This window comes from Gigantopelta aegis, chromosome 8, assembly GCF_016097555.1.
Source record: "Gigantopelta aegis isolate Gae_Host chromosome 8, Gae_host_genome, whole genome shotgun sequence".
In the NCBI taxonomy this organism is placed as follows: Eukaryota; Metazoa; Mollusca; class Gastropoda; order Neomphalida; family Peltospiridae; genus Gigantopelta; species Gigantopelta aegis.
In genome coordinates, this window is record NC_054706.1 from 45,593,002 (window position 1) to 45,617,317 (window position 24,316).

A 24,316-nucleotide genomic window follows, 5' to 3' on the forward strand; every position below is an offset into this window, starting at 1 on the left:
ACTCATCCCCCCCCCCCCCCCCCCTTGTCCTGGACTCAGTCACTGGCAAAGGCCAGAGATTAAGCCCAGGACAGGCGTGCGTGAAACCTTCGTGGTATATATGCACGAAAAAGATTTAAACAACAACAACCTGGCTCTCATAAAACATGTAACACATTGCAGATCAGTGCAGTTCAGTGACAGTTGTTATGAAAACACAGACGGAGACGGTCTGCAACAGATCTAGAATGTTGAAATGTATGGGAACATATCTGCGGCGTGTTACAGATTTAATGGGAATCAAGTTTAAAACATACGTGTTTGGGAAGATTTTACGCGACTTGTACTGGGTGTTTTTGTAGGTGCGAGTTGTTTGGAAATTATTGTTCTTTGATTTTTCTTTCAAAACTCTCTCTCTCTCTCTCTCTCTCTCTCTCTCTCTCTCTCTCTCTCTCTCTCTCTCTCTCTCTCTCTCTGTGTGTGTGTGTGTGTGTGTGTGTGTGTGTGTGTGTGTGTTGTATGAGTGTGTGGTATTTGGATATTAAATTTTCTTTGGTTATCGATATTTGGATATAAAATGGTTTTCTATTTCTAAAAAATCAAGTGCCATTTGGGTACATAATATTTCTTTGGTTTTCTATTTTTATAAACAAAAAACAAGTGTCATTTGTGTATTATAGTTTTATTAGGTACATTCTTGTGTAAATAGCTTCCAGATTTTTTGTCATTCCTGTTAATGGTTAGTTCGTGTCATTACTGAGGTCCGCTATATGGTTCCTCACCACAACTAGTCCACTGAATATGAAACTCGCACTGTCTGACCTCGGTCTTCCAACTGCTTCAAGTAATCGAATGGACTAACAACCTGAAAGAAAAAAAAAGTTTTAAAATGTTTTATTTTTATTTTTGGGCACAGAACAATTACATTACCGGTAACTAGGGTCACCACGAGTACTCGGACATGAGCCGAGTCTAGCAAGACTCGAGTCCGTTCACAATCTAATTAAAATTAGCTCCACTATTACATGTGGATCTAACACCAGCCAGTTGGAGCTCATGTCCACCAATCAAAACCTTACTTGCAGAATCCTGCCAGTGATTTAAAACTAACAACACTGCGTAGTCCCCAATGTCCAGGTAACATTTCGTGTGTAAATAATAATTTAAATATTGACCAATCACACTTCGCCTTTTATAACGTTATTTGGGAGCATACAAATTCTAAAAATATCGGGCGAGTCTATTTTAGTGGCCGCAGTACAGCGAACCATACCAATACGTACGGGGTGGGTTATCAGTCTTCAATTTTACATTAAAAATTATTTATTTATTTTAAAAAAAAAAAAAAAAAAAAAAAAAGTCTTCAGTTTTACATTACAAATTATTTATTTTATAAAATAAAACATGTTTTACGGCATTCGTAATTCACACGAAACATGTATACCCTCAGGATAATTCGGAATGTTTTCAAATTATTTTTAAATCACTGGCAGGATTCTGCAAGTAAGGTTTTGATTGGCGGACATGAGCTCCAACTGGCTGGTGTTAGATCCACATGTAATAGTGGAGCTAATTTTAATTAGATTGGTCCGTTCACAGGACTCGAGTACCTGTACAAGTAAAACAAATGTAGAGCATTAATTTCAGCAGTAACTAATCAGTAATACAAGTTACACAATAATTATAGGACCATGTGCTAAATTCTCCTTATAATCTGGTCGGCCGTCCGTCACAATACTGAACATATCAACCGATTTCTAAATGCAATACAATGGCATGATTTGGCATGCATGTTCAGCACTGGAATTAAGATGCATGATGTTATTGCTATTTTACTTTATTCCTTAGTCTCATTATGATCTAGTGTAAGTGTCGGGTACTCGGGTCCGGGTCTAGTTTGACTCTCGAGTACTCGAGTCCAATGTTTTAGACTCGTGGAGGCCCTACCGGTAACCACATATCTATAGGAATACATACAAATATAGACATATTGACAACACAAGGAAAAGAACACGTTTATATAGGCCTGCATCATAAACGGAATTTAAACTTTGTGGATTCTTTAGTTGATTGCCTATAATTTATGCAAATAAAACAGGTAATATACTTTTCCTATTTTTCTTAAGGTTCATGAACATTTTTAAAAACATGTTTGTGATGTCTTTTAGAACAGAAATGTTCCCTACAGGTGACGTCTAGAGCAAGAGGTTGACGACACTCTCAGTAATAGCAGGACGATACAAAGTACACTCTACTAGGGTACATCCAATATTGGTCAGAGTGAGGTTTAGAATCCCACACCATTCACATAGCAGCGGCAATGTTTTGGGCCATGGCAGCGAGTCTGAGGAGAAGCTGTATTATATATAAAAATACGAAAAGAGCTGCTTTACAATACTGTGCCATGTTTCGCTAAATCTTTCATTGCTCGCCTAGTTATTTCAGGATAGGTACCAACCTGCTCGAGGACTATTACTCAGTAGCGCTCAAGTTTTACTTGAAAAGTAAACTGTTTTCTAAAAAGTATTCTTTATATTAAAAGGGAGTTAAAACAGCCCTAAACCCCCTCCACTAGATATGCCCGTGTCAGAGACGTCCAGCACGAAGCTTGAAGGAAGGAAGGAAGGAAGGAAGAAAGGAAGAAAGGAAATGCTTTATTTAACGACGCACTCAACACATTTTATTTACGGTTATATGGCGTTGGAGTATGACTGACTGCATTGTCTGTTTTGTTCCAGGAAAAATGTACAGTTTGAAGTTAGAAATATTAACTTTATTGGGGTGGGATGTAGACCAGAGGTAAGGCGCTCGCTTTATGCGAGATCGATTTGGGATCGATCCCTGGTCGGTAAGCCAAATGGGCTATTTCTCGTTCCAGCCAGTGGTACCACGACTGGTATATCAAAGGCCGTGATAATATGTGCTATGATGTCTATGGGATGGTGCATATAAAAGATCCCTTGATACTAAAGAGAAAAACCCCCAACTGTAGCGGGTTTCCTCTCTAACACTATATCTCAGAATTACCAAATGTTTGACATCGACTAGCCGATGATTAATTAAAGGGACACACCCTAGTTACGGCTATTTGTTAACTATTACGGCGTTGTTTTTCGCTATTAAACCCCATTTTTCACAAATAAAATTGCACTTTACTTACATTTTATTATTTAGAATACACATTTCCATTCACCTGAAATGCTTTTTGGTAATCCTGATGTTTGTAAAACCACGAAATGCATTTTTTTCCTTTTTTTTCACAAGACGTGCTGTCGAGAAAAAACCGTTAAGCAAGCGAGGTCCAATCTATTTTTAGAGGGGATATTTCCATTTCAATGTCACAGACGTTGGTATATCACGTGACCGTTATCATTTTCGTTCGGTTTGTTTTCTCGTGCACGGTTCGCGCAATCAACATCCGATTTGTTGTTGTTCATTTGTGAGATTTTTCTTCACAGTTCGTGAACATTTTCAGTAACAATAAAGTTCAGACAAGTAAGTGTCTCAATACAAAACGTTACAAACCCTTATAACCAATAATTTTGCTAAGTCTTACGATATCTGGAGAAAGGATACAACCAGGACAGAACAGTTGGAACATTTCCAGGAGAGGTGAAACGAACGCACCCCAAGTCTGTGAAATTTGTCGTGGCGTAGGCATTGTTGTGCTTCGAGCGACATCTACCGGTGACATCAGAATACTAACTTTCAAAATTATTTCAAGCATTTGGGACATGGGGATTCCCATGGTATTTATCGATATAAAACCTGCTTTTTCCACTCCATTTGATAAAAACGTGATCTAAGTGTGTTACAGGTTTGTAGATTAACCAAATTATAATTTATTTTCGCTGGATGGAACTAGGGTGTGCGGCTTTAATTAATGTGCTCCAGTGGTGTCGTTAAACAAAACAAACCTTTATCAACTTTATTGTACATTTAATAATATAAACACTAACTATCATACTTTATAGCCAAAACACATAGCTCAAATTTAATGTCCAAACGAAGACTAAGACAAAAATCACACTTGTCTATTTAGTCAAAATAAATACTACGGATACTAAGAAGAAAAGAAAACTAATACTGAATTATGAAAGACGACTGCAAAGAAGAAAGAGGAAGTCAAGTACCAGTGGATCCAGGAAGCGGAAGCTGTCCTTGAATCGTGACATGCGTAGAAAGGTTGCCAAGTTGGGATCGACGGTTCGTGGTTCACCAGTCTAGAAAGAACAAATACACACTTTCATACCTATTTACCGAGACCTTGGACACTTGTTGAACGAGAAATCTCGATTATTATTTTCATATTTAGGCATTTAAAAGATGTAGCGTGTTTCCTCTGAAGTCTACGTGCTTGCTTGCTTGCTGTGTATCAGAATGATCAAATAGTTGGCATCCAAAAGTGTTGTTAAAAAACTGATGTTTTACAAATATTCTAGAATCTTCGAGACTTGCACATTAATTTATGGCAAATGGTAGTGGGGTGGAGTGAATGGATGAATAATTAATGGATGTTTTATGACAACCCAGCATGAAAACTATCGGCTGATGGGTTAGTACAAAGATAAATTTACATAACAACGCATGGTAAATTTGCAAAGAAAAACCTCCAAAGACTTGATAATAAATGTTTCAAGTATGCTAAATAGCATGTACAGGCACGGCGAAGCAGGAGGTATGTGTGTATGTGTATGTGTGTGTGTGTGGGGGGGGGGGGGGGGGGTATTATTGGTAGTAAATCTTAAGACAGATTAATTTTACTTGTAGAATGCAGAAAATTGCATTTTAGGACATTTAGTTTTCAATTTTTTATGGGGAGCTTACTCCTGAAATCCCTACATACTCCCCCCCCCCCCACCAATGTCTACTTGCTTCCACCGTGCGTGATGTACATTATATTTGAAAACTGCTCACATACCTTGAAAGTGTTATTAACGTCAAAGAGCAGTTCGTTTTCGTAGCCCTTGATGTCACCTTTATAGATGACCGACTGTACGTCTTCAGAGGTGGAGGAGGTGGATGGAAGTTTGAACATTCGGTACGTGGTGGACACAAACTGGGCATCACCTGGAATCACGTGGTTTTAATCATTCAAATCGTTAAAGGTCGTTTTCTATGTGCGCGGATTGTGGCGTGGCGCTGGCACGGCTACCGCGAACCGAGCCGGTTATATGGAAACACAGCTTCTTGTACCTATAAAAACTATTTTCTTATGTGTCTGCTTTCCGCGCTCGCGCCCTACCATAATCCCCCGCACATGAAAAAACGGCCATAACAGGACATCCTTTGAAAGAAACGAATAAATATCACGACTCACTGTTACAGCTACAATTCCTTTTTCTTTCCCCATTCTTTCATTTTGTGTTTCCACCATATATTAATATAATTTGGTGGTTGTTTAAGTTCTTATTTTCTTTCTGCACATTATTTAAAGCAAAAGGATATTTCTTTAAAGACATTTTAAACTATAACTAGTTGGTGCATGTGATCATAACATCACATCGTACATAATATATTACAGGGTTGTACCTAGACACTTTTGAGAGCGGCTAAGGCCGTCGGGGTGGGGGTGGGGGTGGGGGTGGGGGGGGGGACAATGCTCCTCTGTGACGTTTTTAATTACAGATGCTCTTACATGCATTCTGGAATATTGTAAGCAAGTTTTTCTTTGGTTTATATTATTTAGCAAATGCGCAGAGCCGGTTTAAGAATCCGCGGGGCCTGTAACACAAATAACAGCGGGACCGCCTTCTGAGGATGTATATTTTGCAACCCCCTCGGGGAGAGGGGAACAGTGACCTGGGGAAAATAAACCGCGGGGCCCGTAGCCAGTGCCGGATTTATAAGGGGAGCAATTGCCACGGGCCCTCCTGCCAGAGGATCCCCCCAGACTAAGGACTTCCTTTATAAAATTAGTTTTTTTACATTTTATTTGTCATGTAATTTAATTTCTATGTTGAGGGGCCCCCGAACCTGAAGTGCTCCAGGCCCCTGCCCCGAGACCCCCAAGGTCTAAATCCGGCCCTGCCCGTAGCATGTGCTACATGCGCTAATAGGCTAAACCGGCTCTGCAAACGTGTACACTGATAAATGTTAAAGCAACATTCCAAAGAGCACAAAGTACTCTGTGATGACAATAACTTACTAGTCTGTCACTCAGATAACAGTTGAATAAACTCTATTCATTTTACTTGTATATTACAGTATTTGAAAACTAATTTATTTACTGATAAAGTTATTAGTGATGGGGGAGGCGAGGGGAGGACAAATTTGTTCAAATGAAGGACGGTAAGTTTGGAGTAGTGGATAACCGTGTAGTGCCCTGAATTGTAATACCTGGCTTGAATTTGATTAAACACTGCCCTGAATTGTAATACCTGGCTTGAATTTGATTAAACACTGCCCTGAATTGTAATGCCTGGCTTGAATCGTATTAAACACTGCCCTGAATTGTAATACCTGGCTTGAATCGTATTAAACACTGCCCTGAATTGTAATACCTGGCTTGAATTGTATTAAACACTGCCCTGAATTGTAATACCTGGTTTGAATTTGATTAAACACTGCCCTGAATTGTAATACCTGGCTTGAATTGTATTAAACACTGTCCTAAATTGTAATGCCTGGCTTGAATTGTATCAAACACTGCCCTGAATTGTAATGCCTGGCTTGAATTGTATCAAACACTGCCCTGAATTGTAATGCCTGGCTTGAATTGTATCAAACACTGCCCTGAATTGTAATGCCTGGCTTGAATTTGATCAAACACTGCCCTGAATTGTAATGCCTGGCTTGAATTGTATGAAACACTGCCCTGAATTGTAATGCCTGGCTTGAATTTGATTAAACACTGCCCTGAATTGTAATGCCTGGCTTGAATTTGATTAAACACTGCCCTGAATTATAATGCCTGGCTTGAATTGTATCAAACACTGCCCTGAATTGTAATGCCTGGCTTGAATTGTATCAAACACTGCCCTGAATTGTAATGCCTGGCTTGAATTTGATGAAAAACTGCCCTGAATTGTAATGCCTGGCTTGAATTTGATTAAACACTGCCCTGAATTGTAATGCCTGGCTTGAATTTGATTAAACACTGCCCTGAATTGTAATGCCTGGCTTGAATTTGATGAAAAACTGCCCTGAATTGTAATGCATGGCTTGAATTTGATGAAACACTGCCCTGAATTGTAATGCCTGGCTTGAATTGTATCAAACACTGCCCTGAATTGTAATGCCTGGCTTGAATTGTATCAAACACTGCCCTGAATTGTAATACCTGGCTTCAATTGTATCAAAAACTGCCCTGAATTGTAATACCTGGCTTGAATTGTATTAAACACTGCCCTGAATTGTAATACTGACTTGAATTGTATCAAACACTGCCCTGAATTGTAATACCTGGCTTGAATTGTATTAAACACTGCCCTGAATTGTAATACCTGGCTTGAATTGTATTAAACACCGCCCTGAATTGTAATACTGACTGGAATTGCAATAACAATTGCCCTGATCTGTAATAACCAGAGCTACCTTGAATTGTAATTGGATACCGACTTGAATTGTAATAATAAAAAAAAAGGGGAAATGGACGTTAGTTTAACAACATCCCATCGAATTTCTTTAATTTGAGGCTGTTGAAACGCTCAATGCAGACACCACCCAGCGTGGATACATCCCTAGGTATAGAGGGTAAAATGTGATTGGGTACCGTGTAACAAACTTTTCTTCTTCTTCTAACCTACAAGCTATTGTTATTAGCCAAGTAATTTTCTAAAAGGATTAAAAATGACATAGTTACAAAATGAATGATGAAAAAAAATACCACCACCTATTCCTTGATGCTAATATTCGCCTCGGTTTTAAAACGACACCAGGTTTACTCACCAAGAAGTTCTTTGTACTTAGGGTTGTTGATTGGAACTGTGAGTATTTCTACAAGTCGAGGGGCACAGAACCCCACCTCAGAGGCAATCTCGTGCAAAGTTTTCCAGTAGAGAGCGCCAGCTATACAAAATCCTGCCCAAAATTAACAATAATAACTATGTAAATAAATAAATATAAAAGAATTAACACATGAATGTAAAAATGTATGATCTTATAAAGCCATAATACTGTATTTAGTAAATATTGTATTTTTATAAAAGAGGCAAAAACACACACACACACACACAGAGAGAGAGAGAGAGAGAGAGAGAGAGAGAGAGAGAGAGAGAGAGAGAGAGAGAGAGAGAGAGAGAGAGAGAGAGAGAGGGAGAGAGAGAGAGAGAAGGGAGGGAGAGAGAGAGAGGGAAGGGAGGGAGAGAGAGAGAGGGAAGGGAGGGAGAGAGAGACAGACAGAGAGAGAGGCAGACAGAGCGACAGAGAGAACGAGACGTACAAATACAGGCAGACAAACAATGACAAACAGTAATACAGACAGAAGACATGCAGACAGACAGACATATCCTGCAAAGACAAATAAAGACACAACTTGAAAATGTAATCACTGACAAAACAGACAGAACACACACAGTTTATAATAAGTATTGACGTTTTATGTACGTTACATAATATTATATTTATACCCCAAAGAAAGTCATTTTTTCGAATGTCTTCAGGCAATTCCTTGTTACAGTAGACATCACTGAAATACAGCTCACCGCCTTCCTGAAAATAACAAGAATTGATATATGTTAATCCATCGGTATTATACTTTTAATAGTCATTACAAAGCTAGATACATAGACATTTGAAGCGGGAGGAGTGGGAGACGCAAGAGCACTATGGAGATGACGAATTACCCCCTTCCACAGTGGAAAAACAATTAATATAGAACCTCCACCCCGCCGTCCGTTGCTGTCATCTTTCAACGACTATGAGATTCGAAATCTTTGTAAATATGAAGAAGAAGTTTGTTTTGATTAACGACACCACTGGAGCACATTGATTATTAATCATCGGCTATTGGATGTCAAACATTTGTTAATTCTGACTCGCAGTCATCAGAGGAAACTCAAACCATTTTTCCTAATGCACCTAGGGATGTTTTATATGCACTTTCCCATAGACAGGAAATCACATACCACGGCCTTTGACCAGTTGTGGTGCACTGTTTGTAACGAGAAAAACCCAACTAGTTTGAAATGATCCACCGAGGTGGTTCGATCCTGCGACGCAAGCACCTCAAGCGAGCACTCAACCGACTGAGCTAAATCCCGCCCCTTTGTAAATGTGTCCAGATATAAATTGATGTTGAAATTAACGATTATCATTTATAATAAATTTATCAAAAAGCTAATTGCAGAGTTAACTGTTGGCTAAATCTTTATTTTGGCTACAGAGATTCAGGTGTAATTTGAATAGTAACCTTAAAACTCCATTTGTATTATGCCTAAGGGTACGAGACGGAAGGAAGGAGGGGGCTGAAGCAAATCCTCAACATCGGGCAAAAGCAATAAAGATATTCGGGGAAAATGTGGAAACCTGAGATCCTTTTTCCCGTGCATTTCCATCATTCTACCTGCAGAATTAGTTGTAATCCATATAAAATGTGTAGTAATTGGTGTTAGCTATTTGGTAGTAATACTGATATGAATAAATATTGTTATCCAGCTTCGGGCATTTTCGCCCGCCCCCCCCCCCCCCCCCCCCCCCCACCCCCCTACAAAAATGGTATTTTGTGGTATCGTGCGACCAACAAATAAAATCTATTGGAGATTTATTCTCTACAAAACAAAAATTCAAAAGCAAATGTCGTCTGAGTTGTGAAATGTAAAATTAAAAACTATGTAGCGCATACCCCCTCTTCCTTACCTTTAACACCCGGAATGCTTCCTTGAGGACCTTAGTTTTGTCTGACGTCAGATTAATGACGCCATTCGATCTGAGAAGCAAAAACAAATTGATTGAAAACACATTTTACTGCATATAATGTTTATATATAGACAAAAAATGGGCACAAGATAACCAACTTACGAGGCCCTCTCCTAATTATAAACATTAAATTGTACAATAATGGCGATTTTCAATCAATCAATCAATAAAGTAAACGTTTGTGGGAAATAAACTGAATAAACTGAAAGAACAGAAATGGAAAAGAAATAGAAATAAACGATGATTTAACAGTATTCATTATTAAAGGGACATTCCTGAGTTTGCTGCAATTTTTAAGATGTTATCGACAGAGACTTTTAAACGGCTGTAATTACATATCAAATATATTTTTCTGCATAAAATATTATTGGCTGTATATTAAACGTGTTTCTGATCGTTCTAATATTTGTACTAGGTTAAATTTCATTTTATTTCCTAAAGTTTTGTTTATTTGAAGACAACATCCAGTTTTGGCTTCTTACAAATATTAAGACGATCAGAAACACTTTGAATATACAGACACTGATATGCTAAAAAAAACATATATTTAATATGTAAGTTTAATCGTAGAAATATTTTATTAGTCGGAAACATATCTAACAATACAGCAAACTCAGGAATGTCCCATTTTATTTTCTCAGACAGCTCCACTGGTAAGTAATAACAATATTAATATTAGTAACAAGAAAAACAAATCGAAGTAAACTACAACATTATACAAATATACTGAACAGCAAAAGAAACGCAGATCAAGGTTATGGTTAGTTTGTAATTCGAACAGGTTTACTTAAATCTTTAAAATGATAAACCGTAATCCTGTAAATTTCAGTATGTTAATCCTGTCTTTAAAAAAAACCCCAAATTTATGCTACAGCTGAAAATTATATTCGCGTTTCTTTTCGTGTTCAGTATATTGAAGGGGATCTATCAAAGTTGCATAAGAAACAAGGAAGGTAATGTTTTGTTTAACGACACACTCAACACATTTTATTTACGGTTATATGGCGTCAGACATATGGGTAAGGACCACACAGATATCGAGAAATGAAACCCGCTGTCGCCACTTCATGGCTACTCTTTTTCGATTAGCAGCAAGGGATCTTTTATATGCGCCATCCCACAGACAAGATAGTACATACCATGGCCTTTGTTACACCAGTTGTGGAGCACTAGTTGGAACGAGGAGTTGCATAAGGAAGCTATCCGCCAATAGGATTTAACTTTTGTTCTAAAAGTAGAGATTACCCCTTTAATTTATTAAACCCTTAAAATAAAACTCAATAAAAAGATAGCAAAACCTGCTCAAAGAGCTACCTGTATTAACGGGGCACCTCTGTGTTAATGACAAGGTCACGTAGACAGTTAACGTACTAAATTGCCACACAAAATATTGCTTGAGAATATGACCTGGGCCCCATTTGTTAAACGCATAGTTAAATTGACTCTGGGTTAGTGTAATATTTTACTTTAAATTTTTTTTGCACAAATACAAAATACGCTTTATAGTCTTTCCCATCCTCCATGAACATTAGGTTTCTTTAAAAATAATTTCAGTTTATATTCACAGAAAAGAAAAGTAACAGTGTTCTGGAAATAACGTAAAAGCACTATTTTTGTGTGCAATTTAAAAAAACAATCGGATCAGAAATAAACAATAAGAAAATAATGTTTACTGCTGGGAAGGACTATAGATTGATTGACTGCTGGGAAGAACTATAAATTTAATCGTGTATGGATACCTTTAGTTGATCAAAATAACACTTTAACATTAAGTCTTCAATTGCTATTTGGGGCCAGGACGTAGCCCAGTGGTAAAGCACTCGCTTGATGAGCGGTCGGTCTGAGATCGATCCCCGTCAGCGGGCCCATTGGGCTATTTCTCGCTCCAGCCAGTGCACCACGACTGGTATATTAAAGGTATATGTTATCCTGGGATGGTGCATATAAAAGATCCCTTGCTGCTAATTGAAAAGAGTACCCCATGAAGTGGCGACAGCGAGTTTCCTCTCTCAATATCTGAGTGGTTTGGCACCTTATAACAGTAAATAAAATGTGTTGAGTGCGTCGTTAAATAAAAAATGTCCTTCCTTCTTCCTGCAATTACTATTTGTATTGATCCAGTCCTTGGTTTTGATCATTTCTCTGATTAAGATAAACCGGCCTCGGTGGCGTCGTGGTAGGCCAGGCTGGTAGGTACTGGGTTCGGATCCCAATCGAGGCATGGGATTTTTAATCCAGATACCGACTCCAAACCCTAAGTGAGTGCTCCGCAAGGCTCAATGGGTAGGCGTAAACCACTTGCACCGATCAGCGATCCATAACTGGTTCAACAACGGCCATGGTTTGTGCTATCCTGCCTGTGGGAAGTGCAAATAAAAGATCCCTTGCTGCTAATCGGAAGAGTAGCCCATATAGTGGCGACAGCGGGTTTCCTCTCAAAATATGTGTGGTCCTTAACCATATGTCTGACGCCATATAACCGTAATTAAAATGTGTTGAGTGCGTTGTTAAATAAAACATTCCTTTCTTTCTGATTAAAATAACTGACGTTTGAGCAACTGGCTCTTGGTGTTAACTGGATAACACTGAACCAACTTTGAAAGAAATAAGTTAAAGTATGTTTTGTTTCACGACACCACTAGAGCACATTCATTTATGAATCATCGGCTATTGGATGTCAAACATTTGGTAATTTTGACATAGTCTTAGAGAGGAAACCAGCTACCTTTTTTCATTAGTACCAAGGGGTCTTTTATATATGAAACATTCCACAGACAAGATAGAACATTTGATATACCAGTCGTGGTACCAGTCTGGCTAGAACGAGAAATAGCCCAGTTGACCCACCAACGTGGATCGATCGTAAACCGAACACGTGTCAAACGAGCACTTTACCACTGGGGTACGTCCCGCTCTTGAGAGAAAGACCTGTGTGGCAGTGGAACCATTGAATGACCCAACAAAATAGTGCCTGGAAATATGACCTGTGTTAAATATTAAACACTGAACTTAACATTGAAAGGTGGGGTTTTGGGTTTTTTTTTATTTCCCCAGATCATTTTGGCAAAGTCTAGGTTGGGGTGCCTTGCCTCAATGCCTTACAGAATTTATATGCATAGAAAATATTCAAATATATTCAACATATGCACACATTTAAATAGATATATAAAATGTACACAGTTTGTTTAATTGTACAGTACATTCATTTTTTATAAACTAAATCATTGATATTGAAATGGACTCAATATACACCCGTAAGCTATTTGTTATGTTTATTTGTTCTGAGGACGGGCTAGTACAGACAAAAAAACACAAAAAAACCCCACAAAGTGGTTGTAGTATTGCAAAGGTGGACAAGATGAGAAAGAAAAGGAAAAAAAAAAAGGAAAAAAAAGAAAGAGAGAAGATATTAGTTTGAAATATCGTGATTGTAACACTATCATAACAGAGATGGAGTAATGAGATTTAATAATAGAGATAAAAAACCCAAAAATATTTTTTGTAAAGTTGAAACTGTGTAGACATTTATATACTGTAGATAAAATCAAAGTTGTTTCTAGTATTGTTTAATCGAAAAGATTAAGCCACTTGGACCATTCGATGTTAAATTTATCATATTCACAGTTTTTAATAATATATATATTTTTCGATATGAAATTTCTTTTGTAGATTCACTTTTATAGTATCAATACATAGATTTCTTTTAACCACCTTCATTGAATAAATATAATATTTAACATTAATTATTAACCAGTTTATATTGTTTTCTTTTTATCATCTATCATACCAAAAATAACTATATTTTTAGTAAATGAAATGCGAATTCTAGTTTTTATAAATATCCATTTTTCAACATTTTCCCAAAGTTCTCGGACTTTGTCACAATCGTAAAACAGGTGTTGTAACATTGAAAGTAATAAATACAGAATGGCCTGAAAATGTATAGACAAATTTAATTTGTTCCAAAATGTAGATTATCTACTAAAAACAGATCTCTGTAGAGTGGCATTGATTACGTCACTTGAAATGTACATTCGCCGTAAGCTAACCATAGGCCAACAGAGTTGCAACACATTAACACACTAATGGTCTAATACTCGCTATACCCACAGGCGTAAAGATATAATTTTTATAACGGGGGTAATATTAATATAATGTAGTTTGATAGCGTTGATAAACAAGACTCAAAACAGGTATTAATCATACAACTTACCTGTGTTTGACACCTAACAGCCAGTGTAAATTGTTGTGCTGAGGTATTGTTAAACATTAAAATTTAATGATATCACCAAAAGCTATGGTTGGGCCTCCGCCTGAATCCCCGTCTGCTCCTGTTCATTATTATACAATGAAAACTTTGTATGTGTATTGAGCCAGAAACTCTGAAGCTGATCAATGTGCCTTCAATATATTTGTTTGGTGATGTACTGAAATTTGTTGACAGCTATAAATATCTAGGTTATACTATAATGCAAAAACGATAAAGACGATAAAGACATTAAACGACAGTATAGAGCCCTTTGTGTACGTGCAAATATGTTGTTGCGGCGATTTGCAAAATGTTCAGAATTACTTAAAACACAATTATTTATGAGTTATTGTAGTAATTTGTACGCGGGTGCATTATAGGTGAAATTTACGCAGGATACCATGAAGGATATTAAGTTATATGTTATTAACTTATTACAATGCATACCGATGGATGATCGGACAACGACGACCAGACAGTGCCAGCAAGATGTTTGTTAGTCATCGAGTAAAAAAAAACTTTGGCTCTTTACTTCGCTCAACAGCATATTCGCTGAAAAGCAGAATCGAAACAACCTCAAACGACTCGAAACGGTTCCCAGTCTGGAGCTCCACGCGGTAAGACGTGTTTGTTTCGCTTGTGCACACTGCACGTGCTTTCGTGTGCTCGACTTGGGGGTCCTTCATTTCGTTGTTTTTGTCAGCGAAACGAAGTTTACTACTGGGATGTATGCGGCCATGGAACTGACAGTCTGCACCACCTGGATGGATTCTTTTTTAGCGAGATTCCTTGCCTCCATGTCATTTCTCCGTCTGACTGTCGACTTGGGGTTTTTCGTGACTTGTATGACGGCCATTCTGCAGAACGCCACGGTTGTTCGCGTTTAGTCTCTACATGTCCGAGCCTGTCCTAGCAGCACTGGAAGATTGACCGCCCCACTCTAAGAAGAAATAGGAAGCGGGGTCGGCCCCTACTACTCTTTTTTCTAGACTTTACCTTGCTTTATAGTGATACCATCTCGTATCCTCCGGAGTCGGGCCCGTCCGCACCACTATACCAACCCATGACGACTGGACTATACCCTAGTCTCTCTCGTTCAGACGGATCCGGCTTCTCAAGATCTATTTCAGCACAGCACTAAACCTTCAACGTCTATCGACTGTCAATCTAGGGGTTTTCTTCACGGGATGCAACCCATCTCGTCCCTTTAAGCTGTGCACCCAAACGGCCTTAACGACGCGTGGATATATCGATCGGACTTTAAACTTTTAGATCTGCGTTCAAAATTTTATGTCGAAATTACTTCTTTTTTAAAAAAATATTATTCAATAGTCCGATCCTCTCTTCTTTCTCTTATTTAGTTTTGGACTGTCCTTCTAAAATGCTCCAAATTATGTAAATATTCGGCCGAGCAGTCAATTCTTTTTATTTTTGGCTTGTAACCTTTTTACTACTCAAAAGAATTTAAGGGTCAGAAGATATTTTTGACATTATTTTCTGAATGTCAGTTATATTAGCTAGACCATAATGTCACGCATGGTATTGTTCCATTTTGACGAAAGTGGGTCTAAGCAACCCATAAATGAATTAAAATCCACTGTCATTGATACTGTCGACTAGTTCTAATGGCGAAAACATGCTTACATTTGCACATAAATTAGGGCGAAAGCGAAAGGTCTGCTAAGTGCCCATAACTTGTTTTTTCACAAAGCGCTTCATTTGCACGCTTTGCACGTGTATTCCATGTTCCCAATGCTGAATTTCCGTATAATTGGAGCTTGCGTTCGTGTACGGTGCACACTCCAAATTCGACAATGGTACGACTTCAACTGACTATCGAAGATCGAGGAAGGGCTATTGCTTGGCTTCAGGATGGCAATACGCAAAGAAATGTTGCTCTGAGACTTGGTGTCAGTCAGTGTCGTTGGCCGACTGTGGCAACGGTACCAAGCAACGAATTCTGTTCGAAATCGTCCACGTTCGGGAACACACCGAAGCACTACAAATAGAGAGGACCGCTATATCACCAATATGGCTTTACGTCAACGCACTACCACTGGACGCCGATTACGTGACAATCTGCGGACTGCGACTGGAACTCGAGTGTCTGTTCAAACCATACGCAATCGTCTGAGAGCCAATAATCTACGCTGCCGTCGCCAGGCTGTTCGACCACCACTCCTACCACGTCACAGAACGGCCAGACGTCACTGGTGCACGCTTCATCTGCGGTGGCAACGTATTCAGTGGGGTCGAGTGATGTTCACTGATGAGTCCAGGTTTAGTCTCCAGTTCAACGACGGTCGGGTTCGTGTCTACAGACGTCCTGGGGAGCGCTTCGCTGACGTTAACGTTAGACAACGTCACCGGTTCGGTGGTGGCAGCGTCATGGTGTGGGGCGGCATCTCTATCCACCACAGGACCCCCCTCTATCTGAATGGAATCCGCTATCTGAATGAGATTATCCGGCCGTTGGTTCTCCCAGGCCTTCAGCAGATTGGCGGCGGAGCAGTTCTGCAGGATGGCAATGCCAGACCCCACCGCGCCAGGGTGGTAACGGACTTTCTCAGACAACGAGGTATCGCCAGGATGGATTGGCCAGCATATTCGCCTGACTTGGCCCCAATAGAGCACGCCTGGGACGAATTAGGCAGGAGAGTTCGGGATAACCATGCCCCTCCGGCCACCTTCATGATCTGGGTCAACTTCTTATGGCAGAGTGGCAGGCCATTCCCCAAGAGTTCTTCAGACGTCTGATCAACAGCATGAGGCAACGATGTGTCGAGTGTATTCGCGCCAGGGGTGGATTCACACACTATTAAACGAATGTTCTAATGTGTAAAATCCATGTTTGACAACCTTCAACTTTGACAGCATGTCATGTGACTTTCTTGTATACAGTGACGTTTATTTGTGTTTTTTTGTAAATATGGAACAGTAAATAAAAAAATTGGTGTAGTTTACATCATCAATCTAATACACTCTGAAACTTATTTGGTTATAAATTTTTGACCCTTAAATTCTTTTTGAGTAGTATATTTATTAACTTTTTTACTAATTGCTATTTTCAAAATTCTGCCCATCTCCCCCTCCCTCCCCCACCCACCCCCCCCCCCCCCCCCCCCCCCCCCCCCCCCCCCCCCCCCCCCCCCCCCCCCCCCCCCCCCCCCCCCCCCCCCCCCCCCCCCCCCCCCCCCCCCCCCCCCCCCCCCCCCCCCCCCCCCCCCCCCCCCCCCCCCCCCCCCCCCCCCCCCCCCCCCCCCCCCCCCCCCCCCCCCCCCCCCCTCCATCCCGAGTCAGGCACCGATCTTATCAGAGGTCGGACTCGGGATGGGCGTGTTCGAAACCCTAGTGGTATATGGGCACGTTAAACTAGTTATCATCATCACCAAACGACTTACTTGCCCACCTGCGGTGTACAACTGTGTACGTCAAATCCGTATGTGTAAATTGCTGGCACAAGCTACTGTGTATTATATAATCAGCTTTGTATGTGATGTTCAATTATGTATGTTTTATAGATCACTGGTCTGAAATAAAAAATGTATTATTATTACAGACTGCGATGCTGTCAATACTTACATGAGGATATCGAATGTGTTGTCTTTTATTCCAATTTCGTCCAGCTTTTCAATAAAGCCAACTTTGAATTCAACATTTGGTTCTTTGATACTAAACTTTTCCATGTGGTAGTTTATGTACTTGTTAGCAACATCAATCTGTAGAAAAAGAGAAGCAAAACATCGTCATGCGTTGATGGACATGACGATTTTAATATATGATTACGCAATATCGTGACTGTACCTAGGCCAGGGCCCCGTTCCACAAAGTGATCTTAGCGCTAAGATCACCTAAGTACATATGCTAGCTGTGCAGTTAGTCATCTTAGGGCCAAGATATAAAGTATTCTGTAGCTAGGCAAATTGGGCATTTTGCATTGAAGGTTTTTTTCCCATTACGACCCTACAAGAACGTATTCAAACACACACACACACACACACACACACACACACACACACTCACTCTCTCTCTCTCTCTCTCTCTCTCTCTCTCTCTCTCTCTCTCTCTCTCTCTCTCTCTCTCTCTCTCCTACAATGACCACTTATACCAGTTCTTTCGTCATGTCTACTCCGACCACGTGACCTTGCTGACCAACGAGCTTGCTGACGATAAAGGTGTCTCTTCCGGCCCCGCACCCCACGTCTAGTACATGCATCCCCTCCAGCTTCTCTGGCACCACCATGCCGCACCCGTAAAACCTGTGGGGTGTGGCAACAAACAATAGTTTTTATTAGCAACACACATTTTGTTTCTCCAGGAAACAGCAGTTTTGGTTTTTGCGTTCCATATACTGCTTTTAATCTAATTTGCAAAGCGAGTGCATCATATTACTTTTATTGAGAACGGCTAAAAGAATTGACACATATATAAAATATCACATATTATTACCAGGCAACCAATTGTTCAGCATATAAGACGTATAAAAAAACCTATTTTTTTATTACTTAAATGTGTAAATACTAGTAGTTATATTTTGCTTTAATTAAAACAGACTTCGGAACAGAAAAGACAGAGGGATAAGAAGACCACATGTACTAAACGAGCTTGCCTGACATACCATTTTTATGAAACGAGTGGACAGTTTTGGTATCTGACGAGCGAAAGATTACACCTGACACTCAGTAAAAGTTTGTTTTGTTTAACGACTTCACTAGAGCACATTGATTATTAACCATCGGCTACTGGATGTCAAACATCTGTTTCCATTAGTAGCAAGGGATCTTTTATATGTATCATCCCACAGACAGGACAGCACATACCACGGCCTTTGATATACCAGTCGTGGTGCACTAGTGGAACCAGAAATATCCCAAAGGGTCCACCGACGGGGATCGATCCTAGACCGATCGCGCATCAAACGAGCGCTTTACTACTGGGCTACGACCCGCCCCTCGATACTCGGTAATGCGGTGGGCGTCTCGCGGCTTTTATCTTTAAATTACTTGTTATTAGGTGCAATCTGAGATTAAAAATAATAAAATATTCTTTAATCAATTGGAGAAAAGAGAAGTTAATTTAAAAGTTGATATGGGTTTTAGTTCTTCAAAACCTCTTTTTACATAATTGGAATATAACGGATAGATTTATTTTTATTAATTGTTTTTTGGATGGTATTCCAGATTTCGTTTTATTTTTTATTTTTTATTTTATTTTGTGTAGGCGTGACATGGTGTTGAAAAAATTGTTTCAGTGATTCGGCTCACCTTTTGATGACTTCTTCGTGTATCGATCCCAGCGCCTGCTTGATGTCGCACATTAGTGTGTCGCTGTACTTGACATCTGTAAACCCACAGGCCGTTTGCGACCAGTTCGTATACGCCTCTTGGACTTTCTCTTCAACACATTTGGTAGTCATATTGCTACAAAAAGAAACAACAAAAAACCCAAATCAAAACAATTTGTTGAAACCTGTGGTGTTTTTAAAGGGACATTCCTGAGTTTGCTGCAATTTTTAAGATGTTATCGACTAACAGAGACTTTTTAACGATTGTAATTAGTGGCTATATATTAAACGTGTTTCTGATTGTTCTAATATTTGTACTAGGTTAAATTTCATTTTATTTCCTAAAATATGTTTTTTTCGTATGTACGAAATTATTTGAAGACAAAATCCGTTTTGGGCTTCTTACAAATATTAAGACGACCAGAAACACGTTGAATATACTAACACTGATATTATAAACAAGAAAATATATTTAATATGTGAGTTTAATCGTAGAAATATTTTATTAGTCGGAAACATCTTACAATGCAGCAAACTCAGGAATGTCCCTTTAAGATCTTTGTTCTATAACAAAACATATTTTGATCATGGAGATAGATATAGCTCAGTGGTAGTGCATTGGAGGCGATTCACAAAACTTGCTTAAGCTCTCTAACACAACATCAAATCGTCCTTGTTTAGTCTCTTTGCATTGAGAGTTTAATGAATTAGGTCCATGGGCTATGATTCTATCCACATTCAATTCTATTCCCAATTTCATCCAGTCCTCCACGACTGGTGTATCAAAGGGCGTACTATGTGCTATGTTTTATTGTTTTATTTATTTATTTATTTCAACTTATTTCCGTGCTTATATCCAATTAAGGTTCAAGCACGCTGTCTTGGACACACACCTCGGCTATCTGGGCTGTCTGTCCAGAACCCCGTTCCACTAAGCGATCTTAGCCCTAAGATCACCGTAACTGTACGGCTAACATATGCACTTAAGGTGATCTTAGCGCTGAAATCGCTTTGTGGAACGGGGCCCAGGACAATGGTTTAGTGGTTAAAGAGAGAGAGAGAGAGAGAGAGAGAGAGAGAGAGAGAGAGAGAGAGAGAGAGAGAGAGAGAGAGAGAGAGAGAGAGGGGGTGTAGTGGCCATACACTTACCCATAGAGCCCTTAAGAACTCGCTCTGGGTGGGAGCCGGCAACGGGCTGCGAACTTTTTTCAGTCACATGATCAAAACATGGCCATGGAATATAATTGCTCATTCTGTGCTTCAGTGAATAGACAACTACATACAACAACAAATGCATCGAAGAGAATACGCGAGAATGATATAATACAAAAGATAACAGACACATTAGGCTTTAAACCTACTGACAGTTACAGAATATGCGACAGATGTGTAAATAAAATTATTAAATTCCAAAATTTTAAAACACAGTTTTTTCAAAATCTACAGAATGCAGGTAATCATATAAGCACAGGGACGCCACCCAGCACTAGTCCGACGCCGAAACGAAGGAAAACTGTTGTTGACAAATTTATTGAGTCTGTTGAGAAGTTAAAAGTACATACAGATCGCCCACATGCTAAAGCTTCATCACGAAGAAAACTAGTTTTTAATGATCACATATATCAAAAGAAAGGTAATTTTATAAACAAATAAATATTCCTGTTGTTGTTTTGGACATTTCTTACCGATCGTTTCATATAATAATGGTCCAGCTACGGAGTAAAAAGGGCTTTAAATTTATAAATTTATTACAATTTCTTCAATTTTAACTATAATTAAATATGTTGAAGTAACCTTTTTCAGAAGTTTCTAAAACAGATAGAAAATACAAATCCATCACGAAACAATTTTTTAGTCGTCATATCTTTATCTTTACTCATGAACCACGGTTAAATCTATATCACAGTTAATGTGTGCAGTTGGCGAGCATGTTCCATAGAAATAGTGACAAGTTAGCTTTTTAAACAATCCAGCGCTTTCACATTTAAGAACAATTTCATCAAAACATCAGTCTGTTTAATCAGTTGTTTCTTGGTACAGATTTGATCGAACTACATTATGTTACGAACTTCGCCCTAACCGCGTCACCAAATACATGAAAATTTGGTGTATTCCTACAACTTGTGTCCGAGCCTACATCTAGCGTAGCGGAATGTGACGTGGTGTTCCGATTGTAGCTCGATGGTGAAGCGCCCACCTAACGTGCGATTGGTTGTAATCGACCCCCTCCTAATCAGTGTCCCACATATAGAAGATTAAAGGGAGTGTCCGGCGTTTGCAGCTATTGCAAGATGATTTTGTTTTGCCGACTATAATGACTAAAATGTCTGTATATCCAATGTGTTTGCGGTATTGTGCTAATAGTTATCGCAGCCATTGTCCATTTTGTTTGTAATATAAATTTGTGGATACGTACGAAATTATTGAAATGTAAAATGTGGTTTGGACTACGACAAACATTTGGACAACAAAGACCTTTGTTACAAATTTATTTTACGTAATTTAATGATAGTGGTTCCTAATGGGAAACTGGCTGAATGGTTTAAGTTATCTGCACACACGCACGCACACATACATACACACACACACACACACACACACACACACAGAGAGAGAGAGAGACAGAGAGACAGACACGCACACACACACACACACACACACACAACACACACACACACACATATATATATATATATATATATAGAATACTGGTGGTTATCATTAAAGGCTTGAAAGGTGCTCAATACTTTAAGGGAGAGTAGAGCATGCAATAAGTATATATATTGCACTTTTGTCCTACGCTATTACTCCGAGTTTCACGCCCTTCGACGATCTTCAGATAGCTGACACTGGTGAAAAGATTGCAGGGTTTTTATTTTTATGTAGTGCGGTTGCGTGGTTTGAGCTTACTGGTGTGACGGCATTTTGAGATGAGCTCAGTCCTTTTGTTGAGATTGTTTTTGTCTTTTGTGTGTAGGATGGCGAGCTTTTCCTCAATGCACAGGTTACATTGGCCGCAGTTTCGTTTGTACGTGTTCGACTGTTTGATAATTTGCCAGCTTATTTTATAATTTGTTCGCTGTTTTTTTAGTTCCCAGACATGTTTAGATAGCTCGGTTTCTTTCGAGTATTTTTCGTGTTTGAACGATTTCTTGTGATTGTTGTATCGTTGTTTGAAATTACCGCCAGATAGACCGATGTATGTTTTTGACGTTGCGCCAGTTGTTACGCTTGCTTTGTATACTATCGAACTTGCTTGGCATTGTCCGTTGAGTGGTCAGTTTTCTTTATTTCTGCAGTTGCAATTTTCTTTTGGTGTTACGCTGACTGGATCTTTAATAATTTTAGAGTTGTGGTTTTTGATTAATGTGCCGATGTTTTTCATGCAACTGTAGCTCATTTTGACGTTATTTTTGTTGAATATTTTGTGGTATTTGTGTGTGGAGGGGAAATGTTTGGATATTAATTTTATGAATAATTGTCCGATGTTTGTTTTCACAGCTTTGTTGTATGGTGGGTTGAACCATATGATTTTCCTGCTTCTGTTCTTTTTTTTGTTTTGTTTTGTGTTGTGTGGATTCCTGTTTGTGTGTATAGTATGCGTTCTGTGTAGTTGCTTTCCTTTAGTGCTTTGTCGTACGTGGGTGCGGCTTCCGTGAAATCTTCTTCGTTGGATGATAGCATTGAGATTCGCTTGCTGATTGATGCGGGTATCTGTTTTATAATGCTGGGTGGGTGGTTTGAGTGTATATTTATGTACACCGGGTCATTGTTGGGTTTTCTGTAAGGTTTGTATTTTCCTGTATGTAAGTTTAGTGTGACGTCGAGGAAGTTGACACATTTTAGGTTGGTTTGTGTTGTTATTTTGAGGCCAAATTGTTCGAAAATTTGTATGAGAATTTTTCTTGTTCTCTGCTTGGCTTCCTGAGCAGTTTCTGAGTACTACGAGTCCGTCGTCTCTATATAGACCGGTATTTGCGTTGTTGATTGTTTTACGTATCGTTTCTAGAATTAGAAGGCCAACAAGTTCGCACACTTCAGCACCGTCGTAACTGCCCATTGTGACATCAAATGCGTTTTGGGTGTTTCTTTTCACCCATGGTTTACCATCGTTGTCGAAGAGTAAAGATTTTCTTGCATGCATTATTGTTTTGTGCTCCTTTTCCGTGATATTTGTGTATTGTTTTGCCCAGTTTAGTGATTTTTCGAGCAGTTCTTTTGTTATTGTTGGGTAGAAGTCCACAATGTCGAAAATGAGGAACGATAGGTTTTGTTTTTCATGCAAATTTTCATATATATATATACACACACACACACACAGACACGCACGCACACATATAGACACACACACACACACACAGACACACACACAGACAGACACACATACAAGGGTGTTGAACTTCGTCCAGTACCACGATTTAGAATTACCATATTTACACCTAATAGCTGTTGATTAACAATGCGTTGTGGACATCCTTAAACAAACATTCCCGTTTCGTTGCATTATCAGTTAACTGGGTTAACTTTGCCTGGCCTGCGATTGTCTAAGAAATAAAGGTGTCAGCAGAATGTCAAGGATATCACATCAAGGGTCTATGTCACGGTTTGGGATCAGCGAGTTCAGTGATAAGGGGAATGTCGAGTGGATGTGGATATTCGTTGTTTGTTAAAGTTAAAATACCTGTTGCTTAACGATACCATTAGACAATATTTATAGGTTAATAATCTATGCCATTAGATGTCAATTTTTTTTTAACAATTGTGATAGTGTTCAGATGAAACCCGCTACATTTTCATTAGCATTAAGATATAAATTATTTTATATATACTTCCCCACAGACAGGACAGGACAGCACAGCACATACTACAGTCTTTCATATCTGGCCCGTAGCCAGGAGGGATCGGACCCCCCCCCCCCCCCCCCGGAAAAAGAGTTCCGCTCCAAG

The 24,316-nt window shown here is 39.2% G+C and overlaps 1 protein-coding gene across 1 annotated transcript in view; it reads right to left on the reverse strand.

The window, feature by feature from the left end:
• Positions 1 to 645: 645 nt before the first annotated feature.
• Positions 646 to 24,316, reverse strand: part of LOC121379287 (arsenite methyltransferase-like) — a 43,213-nt gene continuing 19,542 nt past the window's right edge. Inside the window, exons 2-10 of the mRNA XM_041507832.1 lie at positions 19,351 to 19,506; positions 18,195 to 18,345; positions 17,669 to 17,805; positions 9,778 to 9,847; positions 8,550 to 8,631; positions 7,870 to 8,001; positions 4,901 to 5,049; positions 4,113 to 4,202; positions 646 to 844 (exon numbers count right to left, since the gene is read on the reverse strand). Of these exons, the coding sequence (XP_041363766.1) occupies positions 767 to 844; positions 4,113 to 4,202; positions 4,901 to 5,049; positions 7,870 to 8,001; positions 8,550 to 8,631; positions 9,778 to 9,847; positions 17,669 to 17,805; positions 18,195 to 18,345; positions 19,351 to 19,502 (1,041 nt within the window). The 5' untranslated portion in view covers positions 19,503 to 19,506 and the 3' untranslated portion in view covers positions 646 to 766. The remainder of the gene's footprint in view (positions 845 to 4,112; positions 4,203 to 4,900; positions 5,050 to 7,869; positions 8,002 to 8,549; positions 8,632 to 9,777; positions 9,848 to 17,668; positions 17,806 to 18,194; positions 18,346 to 19,350; positions 19,507 to 24,316) is intronic.